The sequence below is a fragment of the Protomyctophum parallelum genome (genome assembly GCF_964188405.1).
Source record: "Protomyctophum parallelum genome assembly, chromosome: 12".
In the NCBI taxonomy this organism is placed as follows: Eukaryota; Metazoa; Chordata; class Actinopteri; order Myctophiformes; family Myctophidae; genus Protomyctophum; species Protomyctophum parallelum.
The window spans coordinates 29485655-29501014 of NC_139712.1; the positions used below are offsets into that span (position 1 = coordinate 29485655).

A 15360-nucleotide genomic window follows, 5' to 3' on the forward strand; every position below is an offset into this window, starting at 1 on the left:
CAAAAAAGAACGAACACATTTGAAAGAGAACATCAGAGACTCCACAATGCTTTCATAGCTGCCATTGTCGTATGGCCTTGTATGGAAAACATTTACATCTCAGCAACATCTTTTTGGCACAGAAAAATACATTTATAATGGCAGTAGCATTTTGCAATTTATTTATATATATATATATATATATATATATATATATATATATATATATATGCGCTCCAAGCCACACACACACACATATATATATATATGTGTGTGTGTGTGGCTTGGAGCGAAACACCGTAAGTGACCGTTTCAGAATATTTCCAGCAAGAGCTTTTCATTCATTGTAATTTTTCAATTAAAACATAAAACCTACATATTAAAAAAACATTCCTTTAAAAACAAAACAAACAAACAAAAGTCAAATTAAGTAAAATATGTTGTTTTTAATTGAATAATTACAAGAAATGAAAAGCTCTCCTGTAAAATTGTGAAAACTTCACTCACGCACCTTGTGCTCTGAGCCCTTAGGTGAGCTCCCGCTCTTATTCCATAAAAGAACATCATCATCATCATAACAACAATAATAGAAGGAAAAACATTCTGTGCACTGACATCATTCAAGAGGATTGGCGTCCTCCCCATCATCATCATCATCATCAGGGGCGTGAGTGAGGCAAGCAGCCGGAGCAGATCTCAGCCTTCTATTGCAGCATGCTTTTGATAGTCTTGTTGGTCGACTCGTCGTTCAGATGTTTGGTTGTGTACCTGTCGCGTGGGGAGAGAACACGTCATTCTCTACCCCACCGTTTCCCAAAACAGTGGGTCGGGACCCTATAGTCAGTGGGTCGCGTCAAAATGTCCCCCATTTTTTTGGCTCCTTTTTTTTATTATTAAAATTAGAAAATAAAAAAGAAAGAATTTAAGAATAACATTAAAACAAAAGAAATCCCATAAATTCCACACAAAAAAAACTTTGAAGCACGTTTTCCCATCACGCTCCCAAAGTGTGATACTGAGTCGAGGTTGCCATGGGAATGGCCATGTCAGATTGAGAGACGCTGTGCGAGTAAAGCCAATCCACTTACTGTACATTTGGGATATGGTATGTAGCTGGGGGCAGGGTCACGTGTTAGATGCAATCACCTATTATTCTAAGAAAAGGTTTCAGCAGCAACCTAGATTTGAGATGGAGGGCTCAGCATAAAACACACACTAATACGGTAGTTACCTACCATTCCCGTGTTAATATTAAGGAGTCGGTGTGAGGAAGAAGCAGGTCTGCAGGGATATTGCTTGCAAATTAACCAACAGATAAGCGTGTCATGCTCATAAGTAACTGCTGAAATGCTCCAAACCCAGCCTAGCAGCCTTTAAGTCTGTTAAATGCACCATCTTCCGATGAACACTTGAACAGTCAAAAACATAATTGCCCATGAATAAGTGTGTGTGTGTGTGTGTGTGTGGGGGGGGGCACACTATATTTATATTGGCCACATGACGTCTTAAGTCGTCACTTAGTGCCCTGGCCTAAACAAACATTAAAGTCCATAGCCGTGGCTATCAAACGATTTATGTCATACTCATAAGTGCTCTAAAGCAGTGACGTAGAGTCCCATGAGGAATTGGACCAGAATTATATATTCGCCTCGGTTCGTCCCGTTCGTACCGCACCAGGTCGCGCCGCGCCCGTTCGCGCAATTCTCGTCTAGTCTTGTCTTGACTTTGTATGTAATTGCGCCACTCTATCCATCCAAGTCTGGCACCTTAACACCTATTTTTTCCTCACTGTCCGGGGTGGGGGGTGGTGGGGGGTGGACCGCGTTGCCTGTCCCCTTGTACACATGCAGATCAGGCATTGAAATGCTAATCTTGGTGCTTGTTTTCACCTGCCAGGTAGGTAATGCATACAGTACTGTACTCTGCTTAGGCTACTTGTTCACAATGAAACCACCACCAGCAAGAACACCCTAGCTGGCAACAGCTATGCCAGCCTGCCGTTGAAACCTTCCGCCGTCCCAGCGACAGAACACAGGACCTGCAGAGGCGGACAGGACTAGCCTGCAATCATGGCATTTAAACATGCTCTTCTGTTTATAATCTAAACACTGTGACACGTTTAAAAAGTGTTACAAGTGTTTAGAGAACCTAATAGCTTGAGTTTAGTGTGAAACTAAACTCAAAACCCCCATGACGATTATGAATCGCACCATCTTATTTTCCTATTTACAGTAAGTTTGTCATTTTTGTAACAAACTCTCAACATCTCTGAAGTTAGAATCAATAAGTGAAAGCATCTAACTCCATTAGGAGGGATTATTCAGCACAATAACCTTTCTACAGTCTAAGAGGATCAGCCTGTGTGGCTGTGTGTGTGTGTGTAAAGGGTCTTTGCATCCAGAGCTAATCAAACTAATCTAATCACTGGACCAATCATTTTCATTTTTTTCCATTTTCCATGGAAGATAAAGGGGATCTGATCATCTGATACTGTGCGGCGTCTCTAGACGGCTGGCATCACAGGACTAGAGAAGAGATCCAGTAGAACTAAGACAAGGCATTTCAAGCTTGGTTGCGTTTGGGTGTCGCCCGCCATAAATAGCCGATCTGCAAGTTCACAAAGTGTCTGTGATGCACTGTGAGCTTGTACAGTAGATCGGCTATTTTCGGCATGCAGTATAGATCAGGCATTACGACCATAGACTGTAAAAAATATGGACAAAGCGTTCCCCGGGTCTAACATGAACGTAAAATGAAGCCTGAAATCCCTGCACTGTAAATCGCCATCTTTCTAGATCCGTTTTGGACCAGCTGGCCATTGGCTGGCTCCGTTTGGGTCCAGCTGGCCATTGGCTGCCCAGACAACGAGGCGGGACTTCCCCCCTTCTTCTCCGTTGGTTTTTATTTTGACTCGAGTGGGAGGAGAAGACTCTTGAGTGGGAGGGGAATCCCGATCATGGACGGTAACGGTAGCCACGCCCCTCAGAACATACGCGACTTTATGGTCATTATTTTAATTAATGGGACCATAATTTTCCAAAAAGAATATTATGACATTAAAAATGAGACTTTAAACTAGTGACTGGAAGAAGAAAGTATTCATGACCATGTTTATTAAGGTAATACAGTCTAGGTGAAGTTGGGCCAAAATACATGGGCCTCTATGGAGCTATGGGGCTTTTTGGGTCCAGTCCAGCGCCACAACAGGCCATTATATGAACTACCGATTTCAAATGAGGCTTCACGAAATATCTGGCTGACTGCCCCCCTGATTACGACGCAGGCACAGGCTGCCAAAATAAATTTTAGTCGATCAAATCAACTGTAGATTTAGTTGCCATATAGTCAACGAAAACTATGCTAAAACATTTTAGACAACTTAAATATGACTCAAACTAAATGGAATTTTATTCAAACGTATGACTGAAACTAAATCAAGAAAAAAATGTGGAAGACCCCTGGAGTATATATATTCTAATGTATTACCTGTTGAGAAGGCCTTCTACAGTGTTAGTAGGAGTATATATTCTAATGTATTACCTGAGAGCATTGAGAAGGCCTTCTACAGTGTTAGGAGGAGTATATATTCTGATGTATTACCTGAGAGCGTTGAAAAGGCCTTCTACAGTGTTAGGAGGAGTATATATTCTGATGTATTACCTGAGAGCGTTGAGAAGGCCTTCTACAGTGTTAGGAGGCTGCTCTTTGAGGACTTTGATACAGCCTTTCATCTGCAGAACAAAGAGCTCCAGTTAGTCCCCATGTGAACAGCTTGTGCTCTGGAGGAGGAGCCGTGTATTAAACTGGATGTGTCTTTCATCGATTAAAACCTCTGCGAAAAATGTCTGCCGATTAACTTTTTTCACTGACGAAAACTAAATGGAAAGAAGCTAAATAAAAACTAAGCTATGACGGCTAAAACTGAGAATAAATATATTGACAATTTCATCAACAAACAAACAAACAATTTCATCAAACAAGACTAAAATGTTAGGGAGGGACTAGTGGAGAAGAGATCCAGTAGAACTAAAAGACAAGTCATTTTACGTTTGGTTGTGTTTGGGTGCACTGACAATAGCTGATCTACAAGCTCACAACACAGCGCAGGGTCGTGAGCTTGTAGATCGGCTATTTTCAGCATGCAACTACAGTAAGTGTAAAATCAGGCATTACGACGGCATCAAGACCCGCAAAAATAAAATGTAGTTCACTAAATAAACTGTAGATTTAGTCAACTAAAATCTCATGATATTTAGTCGACTAAAACATTTCAGTTGAGGGAAATATGACAAAAACTTAAGAGAATTGTATTCATAAGCATACGACAATACGTGCGTCTGTGTGCATGTATGATATGATGTGTGTGTTAGGGCATTAAGCAACTAGTTGACTAGTCGACTAGTAAATCCACTAGTTGACCTTGTTGGTACTAGTTGATATGAAAAAATATTTCTTTTGTAGGACTCAAGATCAGGTAGATTATAGTTATAGTCACCAATGTACAAAGTTTTTAAATGTACAAATATTTATTTCCAACAAAAATGACTAGAAGTGAATGCCCTAGTGTGTGTGATGTGTGTGTTGGTGTGTGTGTGTGTGTGTGCATGATGTGTGTGTGTATGATGTGTGTGTCTGTGCTACTCACATCTATTTTGGAGGACCTGGCGAAAGCTCCGACAGGATGAACGTAGTCATAGAGGATGATGACCCCTACCATGACCCGCAGACAGAAGGACACCGTCTCCTCACTGGCAAAACGACTGCGGTACTCTCTGGACCGAGCAGGGGGGAGAAGGGTGTTGGCACAGTTCACTTAACCCACTGGTTCACAAACCCCCAAATCAACATGAATTAGGCCACGGATATTTCTGAGATTTTTTATATTCATTTCATGGACCCCCAGTTTCACATACATTATGCTATGCATTATGCTACGCATTATGCTAGATCGTCTCATATACTGTAAGAAGCGTGTTTGAAAAATAAGATACATAAAATCATCCCGGCCGTTTCACTCATATGGATATGAAGAATCAACTGACTGAGATAAAACGATAATGTTACTGCTGCTTACATTTTCACTAGAAAAAATGATCAATTATGACTGACAGACGGTCGTAAACGATACAGAGAGACCTCCCTGACAATATCGCCAAGACAGTTTTGGACCACAATTCTAATACGAGACGATTTTAAGATGTTATTCTCCATAGAGAAAAATGTCCTCGAACCCCTTGGAACCAGGGGATCAGCGAGTGACGGCGCTGTGTGTTCATGGTTTATAGGAAAGAAGAACCAAAAATCACTTTCTGCCTCTAAGTCTTCTAGGTTACTTAGGCAATCATCATGAGTAAAAATCTAATGTTTATCTGCCTTTATTCATATTTCTGCCTAAGTAAAGTCTACTCTCTTAACACTCTCTGCCTACGTATGAGAATAGTGATTTTGGAATGTAACAAGCATTCTGATGCAGGTATGAGGATAGTGTCTACAACTGTGGGACAGTATTATAGTACGGGATAGCAGGGTCAACTCGCTTTTTACAGTCCTTTCAGCTAAAATGTTGCTAGCCAAGTAAAGTAAAAAATATTGTGTACACATAATACAAAAGGAACACATGGGGATAATAGAGCACTCTGCACACACCCACACACAAGTCAAACGTACATTCTTAGCACTCCTCTGCTAACAATGTACCCTGAGACCAAAACACATACCGACCCAAATAACAATAAGATACAACATACGCTGTGAAAACACACTTTCAGGAGGTTAAATTATCACTCAGACTTCACTGTCATACAACACATCGTCTCCGTCGGGTGAAAACCTTAAAATCTCCAAAACCGTTACTTTTCAGGATTCTAACTCAGATGTAGTCGATCTACAAGTTCAAAGCTTCTCGTCACGTTTGTGGATGCTTTTGTGTATTGTAGTTTGATCAAGTAGGCCGTCAGTTTAGCAAATAACACAAACCGATGGATTTTGCCCGACAGCCACGACATGATAGATTACATATAGCAACTTACGGCGTTTCCAGCATGACTTTACACACACTCGCCATTGTGCTTAAGCAGTCCGTCGTGTTCTCAATAGGCAAGTTCTTGTTCTGAAAGCAAAGCATACAAGTATTCTTTTACAACACGTTTAAAAAAGCCAACTAAATGCCAAATTTGAATGTGTATATCTAATGCAGATTTTCAAGTATTCGATCAAGGCACTCCCCACCCAATTCACTTTTTTTGCTTTGTACCGCTCTGAATTTATATAGCACCTTACAAAAACGGACACTTTATATTAAACAAAAAATAAACAAACTATTTGGCAAAAGCCTGTCTTTTCACTGCAAACTTGAAAGAGTACCTAACCCAAATATGGGCCAATTGTGTTCGTGTACATGCTTGACAAAGTCGGAGCACCGCGGTGCATTCAAACCTGATTTGAGCCTCAGATTTAGAGGACTCAGATTGCAATGATTTTTAATCTGTGTAAGAGGTTTCTTAACATTTTTGGGTTCATTTTTTTCTTTCATGCTTTTATAGTATATGCATAGGACATTTTAGTATAGGAAGTTTTAAACTATGTTTGGATTTGGCATCATACATCAATTCACCTCCGATACAAACTTGGTTGTGCCGTCACTCATCGCCTTCAGCATGGGCGTGGCATCGGCGTAGAACAGCGATATCCGATTGGCCAGCTCGTTGTTGACCTCGTTCTCTCCTTCTGCCTGGAGGTGGAGTGACCAATCAAAGCAAAGAGAGGAGAAGTTTGTCTCTGGAGCAGCAAGTTCTAAAAAAAACCTCATATGGTCGCTTTCGGGCAGAAAACTCTTATCTCCATGTTCTAACTTTAACACGTTTTTTCATTTACGCTAGTCTACTTCATACGATCATACGACAGTGTCACAGTCACACACAAAAGCATCAAATGTAGCAGATCCAAGGAAGGTCGAAAGTTTGAAACGTGGTGCGAAGCGACGCGTTTCAAGCTGGCAGATTTGCTAAAGTACTTTGGAATTTGAATCATGAAAAGTGACAGTCATGGACATATGAGGTTTCCCCCCCCCCGGCAGAGACAATATGCACACATTTGCATAATAGAAGGGAAGGGACACATCTTGCCTCGAGTCGAGTCTTGATTTGACAAGGGAACAACATTCGGCGAGCGATGATACGAATAATCACCCACCAGCGTGTCAAGTCAAATCACACTGGAGGAGGAATGATCACACATGAACCAAACGGCCGCTCTCACCACCACTGAGAGGACACACGTGTTCCACAGAAATCGTCTCAATGATTCAAATGTCTGAGCTGAGACCTAAAACGCAGCTGCTTCCTTAACCCATTTTGGGCGGGAACCCCCCTTTGGTGTTAACGTTATGCTTTTAGCTGTTGAAAAATAGCAGATCTACAAGCTCATAGCACGCTACGAGCTTGTAGGTCTGCTATTTTTTTAAAGTCTGTTGGTGGTGTGTGGTGCAAATCTTTCAATATATATATTTCAGAGCGAACATTTTTAACTAAAATATTTGCTTCTGGGGGGTCCCTGGAACAACATATTTTGAGATGGGGGTCCGTGGCCCAATAGACATGAAAAAGGTTGAGCACAACTGACATAGAAACATGGGTTTTTCAGAAAACTATTTTTAAATCGCCATCAGTCCAAAATGGGTTAAGCACTGGAGGAGGAAGGATAGCTGGCTGAGAATCATTTTAACACATTAGAACCGGGAAAGCATCTCTGTCATTTCGATTTTAGCTTTGGTCAAAAATACATAGCTCTATAGAAGCACGGAGACGTTTGAGAACCATCGATTTAGAAGGCATTTGTGGAAAATTGACACAGGTCTTAATGGGTTAATGCTGATGGTCTAGCTAGATGTCTGGCACCATTTACCTAAATGGCATATTCTGGTATGGAGTGCATATTCAGTGCGTCAGGCATCTGCAGTTTGCCACGTTTAGTAAAAAGGCATAAATCACATGAGATACTTATGTGATACTCCAGTGAAATCAAAATAATATATGTGGTGGAATATGCTGTGTGGTTACAGGACAACGGGTCCTTGAACTGTGTCATATTCTCAAACATATACCAGTACTGTTCAGCAATCCCTTTGTACTCTAGGACCTGGCTAAGATACGTATGCTCTTCATTTAGCGGAGAATATCTCTACTGTTCTTGGCTAATATGACCGCTGCGAACAACGTGGGAACTGGGAAAAATTATCTATCTGGGGCGAAATACCCGGAAATGACCACACTAGACAGCTACTTCAAACATGGCTCTATCTTCTAAACGGTTTGTGCGACAGATTTCCTGAGATTCTCAAAATGTTCAGAATACTCATGTTTGAATACTCAATAGACCATATGCACACGGCGGTCATCGTTCCACAAGTTAATGGAAGGGTGGAAACTAGCCGCAATTTGCCGATGACTGCCCATACATCTAAACAGACAAAGTCCTATCTAATTGTATTAAATTATGTTAAACTCACTAAAATTGCAGCTGTACGAAAAGCTTGAATGATGCTCTTTCTATCTGCAAAGTGTTTGTTTCATAAAAGTCCACGGTAGACATGTTATGAGCTACTTTATGTCAAGAAATTCCTTGCAGGTGATTTATTTATTTATTTAAGTATTGGAGTTTGGAAGCGCTTGTTGATTAATCACTGCGTACCACCTGTTTTGAATTTGCACATAATGCAGGAGGCAGCAGGATGCTGCGTTACTGAAAGGGAGCGCTTCCAAACTCCAACACTTGGAAAAAAAATCACCTGCAAGGAATTTCTTGACATAAAGTAGCTCATAACATGTCTATGGTGGATTTTTATGAAAACAAAACACTTTGCAGATAGAAAGAGCATCATTCAAGCTTTTCGTACAGCTGCAATTTTAGTTTTTTTAATTTTCACTATTTTAAAATGCTTGGTGTGTATTGAGCCCATAGGCTCTGATGATGCCTGCTAGCGAGTTCCCCGGTCAACTCCCGGTGTGGTCCAGACCATTCGCTGCATATCACTCCACGACACTCTCTCCTTCTCCCCATCTCTCTCTGCACTGTACAATCAATAAAAGCCAGAAACCCCCCCCAAAAAAAAAAAAAAAAAATTGGCTAAGTGCGCTGGCAAACCTACAGCATTCCTCTAAAAATGTTGTGTATAAAACAGAAGACCTGGGTGAGGTCATCAACCACTGGGGAGCTGCTTGCAGAGAGTGTGTGTGGGGGGGGGTGTAGGGTTATTTCTTTTTACCGTTACTGCGTCCCAGGGGTTGTACTCTGCTGTGGGAGTCCCCACTCCCACACAAAAGAATCACACCTGTGTGAACCGAGTGGTGCATCTCTCTCTCTCTCTCTCTCTCTCTCTCTCTCTCTCTCTCTCTCTCTCTCTCTCTCAGGCAGAAGGCACAGCACTACCCCTCTCTCTGTTTTTGGCGCCCCCTACTGGTGTTAATAAGTGACATACTCGTGCTCATGACCACTGATACACATACATACATACTGTACAGTACATACATAGGTGTACACGGACATTGCTGGTTGTAGGAGTGGTTGCACCACTCAAAAAAAGACAAAAAAAAGAACTCTCCACTTCTCCAGTTTACTTCTCATATCTGCGTGAAGTAGGTGGCTGCCTTTTTAGGAGACGTGAACAGCTTCTGAACAGTAACAAGATATTACAGTAACAGTAATTTTTTCCTTTCTTTTTTTCAGGGAGATAAATCAGGAGCAAAATCAACTTTATTATCGACCTTTCTCTGTCCAAGCAACACACAAGACATCGCACTTTTGCAGGATTTGTGTACCATTTCACCTCTAAGTGGCTCCAACTGGGACGGCGGATCTTTCTACATTTGAAACCATCTTTGCTCCAACACACCCCCCTAGATCAGATGTCTTTCCCCACACAGAGACTCGCGGTCTCTGGAGGAACCGACGGCCACACAGTGCTGCTACTGATCTGGGCTCACGTCCCGCTGCATGCTGCCATGCACGGCTGCGCTCCACTGAGCAGCGCAGACTCCCCGACACTCCCCGTGGGAGTACGGTGCACGGATGCACACACTTCCTGACGTACGTGTCTGTGAGTGTGTGTGCCAGACAAGCACCTCTCTCATGGGGCGTTGCTGGGACACTTGTGAAAACTCCATCCATCATAGTTTGCCGTGGCACTGAGGAGCAGTGAGGTAACCGGAGGCCAATGCATGGCTTCAATCAACATCACATTTAGAACGCGGGTCGTAATGACGCACGCTGGCACGGGTCTTTTGAGGAACGCAACAATAGTTATTTGGAAAATCAGCTTCCCCCCCCCCCCCCCCCCCCCCATTAAAACAGGGGTCCTCAACGTTTGTCAGGCCAAGGACCCCTTAGCTGATGGAGTTGAAGCAAGGACCCCCCCCCCCCTTTTTTCCCTGTACACCAAACCCGTTTGCCAAAAATGGACAATGTACTCACTACAGTTGCTTGTAGATCTGCTATATTTAGTTCTCCTCAGATTAAGAAGAGGTTAATGTAAAAAAGAAAAAAAGACTTGGCGACCCTCCTGTAGTGACTATGAGGACCCCATAGGGCCCCCACCGGACCCCCCGGTGAAGGCCATCCTCACAGAGCAGAGTGGTAATCAGTGTGTACAGTGTACTCATCGGTACCCCATAGGGGTCCCCGGACCCCCCGGTAAAGGGCCTCCTCACAGTACAGTGTGTGTACAGAGCAGGGAGGTACTCAGGTGTGTGTACAGAGCAGTGTACTCACCTGTACGTTATTGATGCGCATGCGGCTCAGCGTTCTCCTGTAGTAGCTGAAGTCATTCTGAATGGCAGGATTTGTCATCTGCAGAAGAAAAGCATTATTTATTATCTTAATACAAGAATGAATGTCTCGGGGGGCGCGAAAGGCGGGCATGCGTGTGAACGCCGCAACACATGTGCATGTGTGTGTGTGTTTGTGTGGGTGGGTGGTGAGGGAGATTAGTGGACAAGGCGGACAGATACACGAAAAACAGAAACGAGCGAGAAGATAGTCTTTCACTGTTGTGTTCGTAGGAGGAACAGCCTAGAGCAGGACTAGAAGTTCAGGATCAAATACACCCCCCCTCCCCCCTCCTACCCCAGACAGGATGCTTGGGGGGTGGGAGGGAGAGGACATGAAATGAAATGATACGGTTATATTTATTTGACGAACAGTGTCTTTGAATCCACTGATATTTACCCCTATGTTTTTGGTTTTTACCCCACTTTCACAGGCCTAGGGGGTAGAGGGGTAGAGTAGCCAGTAGAGCAGCCGGATGGGAACCGCAGCAAGGTTCGTAGTTCCATCCCAGGCTCGCCAAGAGTTAGTGTCGAAGTGTCCTTGAGCAAGACTCTGAACCCCTAATTGCTCCCGATGTGCAGTTTGGTGCGTTGCAGGGTTTCCTCCACCGTCGGTGTGTGAATGTGTGGGTGAATGTAAAGCACTTTTGAAAAATGCGCTATATAAATGCACGATTTAACATTTTTACCAATTGTTACATCCACTTCCCTGAACCATCAAAGACAATCAGGTCCTTCCTGGAGATGGGAGAAGGTACACGTTTAAACGTGTGCACGGAAATATTTCATTGTTATGGATGGATTAACAAAAAATGTAAATTAACTCATAATTGTATGAATATGATGCCATGTTACAGTTAACCACGGATAAAAGCAAACACTCCAAGCGTATGCATTGTTTTTCTTTTTAAAAAGCTTAAATGCCCATCCCTTCTCCTTCCCCTTTTAAGTCTCAGTTGGTTGCGCACTGGATGTGGTGCACATGTAGATTGATTTTTATTTTCTTTGCCTCTTAGGTAACATTTTAATATTTAAAATATTTTTGCTGTATTCAAAAGGTCTTAAAAGTCCTTAAACTGTTGTTTTAGAAATGTGCAGCCCTGTGCACTTACAGTATACAGTATGTTGGTTTGTTTACCGTTGAGTGAGAAAACAATGTTGCACATTAGACTAATCATCTGGTTCTCCTGTTGTCAATTGAAAATTATTTGTGGAAGCTCAACCTGGGGGTCCCGAAACGACGGGTTGAGAAGTTGAGAACCGCTGACGAAGCTGGCCCATGACTGACCGTACCCCACCCAGTCCAACATTGCTTATCAACAACACCAACGGGGGCTCCACCAATCAGTGCCGTTTGTGCGGCTAATTATCCACATTCTTACATGAGCTCATTAAAAGGGCTGGGAGAGAGAGAGAGCCATGCTGGCAGCCAGGCAGTGTAATCCTGCCACAATAGACTGGTACTCATTCTGTGTCCACTAAATGCCAACATGTGAAGACAGGCTGCCCTCCACCAGGGGAGGGGCTGCAAGCCGCCCCCACACTGATGCTTTTAACTGGGTCAGTAGACTGTGGAAGTGGCGGTTAAAAATTGATGAATAGGGCCTGGCTGGCATGTCACCTTGTGCCCCCCTAGTGCCCCCCTACCTTCCTGCTTTTAAGCCTGCCAGCCTGGGTAATATAGCGGGCATTAATTGCGGGACGATGACGAATAAAAACACCTCAGGGCATTAGGGTGCTCTTTTATGGGGAGTGTGTGTGTCTACGAAACGGGGATTTAGGAGGGGGAACCGATTCACCCCCGCTGTCAAACGAAATGAAAGCTCATACAATTGTGGACGTTGACATACAATGCACAGTCGACTGAAATAATCCACATACAGCATTTAGTGTCTGGCCCTATGTATAGGAGATATACGTCTGTCAGGTGGAAACCTCATACTGGTATGTCCAAAACTGTTACTTTTCAGGATTCAAATTCAAACGTATTAGAGTGTTTTGAGCGTTCCGTTTCAAGCTTGCGGATCTGCTACTTTTGCTGTTTTTGTGTGTATGCTGTAGTATGATCAAGTTGGGCGTTAATGTAGGAAACAAACAAAAAATGTTAGAATATGTATATGTCTTAATTAATAATAAATAAAAAACATTCAGGGATTTTCCTCTCCCATCTATAAAACATGCTACTGTGTGCAGGAGTCTTGCTTTTAGGATGACACAATTTGGCTTACCCTGCAAAAGAAACTTTACAACCTATTCAATAAAAAAGTATTCATAGGGGCTTGTTCCCTCCCCATCTATAAAGCATGCTACTGTGTGCAGGAGTCGTGCCTTTTAGGATGACACAATTAGGTGGTTTGTGTTACTCTGCACAAAATAAATTAAAAAAGTAAAAACTTTACAACCTGTATTAGGTCTGCTGTATTACTAAAACAAGGCTGCCACACAAAACAGGAGTCTGGTAGTAAGGTTCCAATTAAAAAACAATTATCTGCTCATTGGCTCAAGCTTAAAGAGTTCACATCTAATTAAAGGGCATCAGCTGCTTGTTAGGCTAGTAAGAGCTTTGCTCGGATCACACAAAAAGTACACGGTGTGCAGTGGCGTGCACACTGCACAGACATTTAGAGGGGCAGGTGCTCAGTGAAAAAAAGGCACCTTGTGTAGCGAGTGGAACCGTCCTGTTGCCTTAATAGTGTGAGATTTATAGATTTTGGGGCCTAAATAATATATTAGAAGCTTTATATCAAGAATTGATCAATGCCACCATGGTCCACAGCACACTGTACCAAAACAAATGGGCACATTTGTCCAGAGGGAAATGGGCAGGGGGTGCTCTAGCACCCCATAGTGTCTATCACACTGACGTGTGCCATTACCAACATAGAGTTATGGTTCCACTGTTAGTTTTGTTTACTAAAACTATGACAATAGTTTGACATTGACTAAAACAAAATAAAACAACTGACGAAAACAAAGACTACATCATATTGACAATTTCGTCATCAAAAGGGTCAGTAGGATTCTATTCACGTTTTGGGCATTTAGCCGACACCCTTATCCACAGTGACCAATGTCCCTAAGACTCTAGCGTCATGGACTGATAGTGTGTATAGTTTCAATGTATGTACATATTGATTCTTTTAGACGGCTGCTAGGTTCTTGTTTTACCCAAAACCCTAGATTACTGAGGCATTTGATGCATTACCTGGTGTATACCTTGCTTACTTTACATCACTCTCTGGATTAAGAACTAAATGCTGAATTGGAAATAATGCTTTACAGTAGGGATGTCCCGATACACTTTTTCCGATCCACAATTGCTGTGTTATCCAATACTGATACCAGTGTTGTGATCTCGTGTTGTGTATATAGCTATCTAGCTATATATATATATATATATATATATATATATATCTCGTGTTGTGTTTATAGCAGACTCCTCGCTCAAATGTGCACTTGCAGTTTGGGGAATTCGAAAGCAAACTCCACATGCTCCACAAACTCCACATGCTCCTCATTTACCTGCCATAGTGTCAACCCCTTACCCCTATATCGGATCAGAGGTTAGACTGGCATATATTCGCCGATACCGATATGAACCGATATGACAATTTCAATAGTTTTAATTAGTGATGTAACTGCCGGTGTCAGTTGGTTCTTTTAACTTCAGTCATGTCTTTACTTTGAAGTTTGTTATTTTTCTTTGTTTATTTGTATTGTCTCATTTTGACACTTCCTGTAGGCTTAGGGTACCTTTATTGTGAAACTTCCTGTTAGAGTGCATATATAGCTGAAGCATGTTGGCTTCACTCACCTCAGAGACACTCAGCCAGAGTGACACAGTGAGACACAGCATGTTTGAAGCAGCAGAGCCACATGGTATGAGACTTGTTTGTTTGGAACTTCATGTTTAACCCAGTTGATTTGATATTGTTGAAATGTTTTGTAGATTCAGTATATAATATAATGTAAAGCCGTTTATATTATTTACAGTGCCTGCTTTTGCTGTGTCCGATGTGCCAAGTATCGGTTATCCCAAGATTGTTGGTATGAAGTTCAAGGTGGCATTCGATTCAACCCCTAGCCCCTCGATTAGCGGAGTGATGTATATGATTTGTTTGTTCTGTTTTGGGTTCATTCATTTACTTTAGGTCTAATAAATTGTATTGTGGGTTGATGGTTCGTTTGATATATCTCTGTTATGGACTTATGGTACATTCTTGGTAATTTATTGGTCTACTCTTGAAATGATTGAGTTATCGTATCACTGCATTAATTACGTAACTTTTATTTTTATTTATTGTACTATTGAAAGAGATATGTAATGCACATATTTTATTGTTGTTGAAGACTATGAGGAAAATGTCATGATTGTAATAGTATTTATATTCTATTTTTGTAGTTTTCACGGTGTACCAGGGAACATCTTCTGTGCTGAAGACAAATAAACTACACCCGTTGAGACCATCCACTTCTCATTCTTTCACAACTCGAGGGCGCTTACAAGTGATATCATATATTTATATGTTTTGTGTTGTGCGCAGTGGAAGGCAAAGTGCTC

General features: G+C 42.1%; 1 protein-coding gene across 3 annotated transcripts in view; it reads right to left on the reverse strand.

Moving 5' to 3' along the window:
• Positions 1 to 261: 261 nt before the first annotated feature.
• fam49bb (family with sequence similarity 49 member Bb) overlaps positions 262 to 15360 on the reverse strand; it is a 58252-nt gene continuing 43153 nt past the window's right edge. For all 3 annotated transcript variants that reach the window (XM_083778134.1, XM_083778136.1, XM_083778135.1), the window contains 6 exons: positions 10744 to 10821; positions 6593 to 6709; positions 6009 to 6088; positions 4625 to 4751; positions 3640 to 3710; positions 262 to 747 (listed from right to left, as the gene is read on the reverse strand). In XM_083778134.1, the coding sequence (XP_083634260.1) occupies positions 684 to 747; positions 3640 to 3710; positions 4625 to 4751; positions 6009 to 6088; positions 6593 to 6709; positions 10744 to 10821 (537 nt within the window). In that variant the 3' untranslated portion in view covers positions 262 to 683. The remainder of the gene's footprint in view (positions 748 to 3639; positions 3711 to 4624; positions 4752 to 6008; positions 6089 to 6592; positions 6710 to 10743; positions 10822 to 15360) is intronic.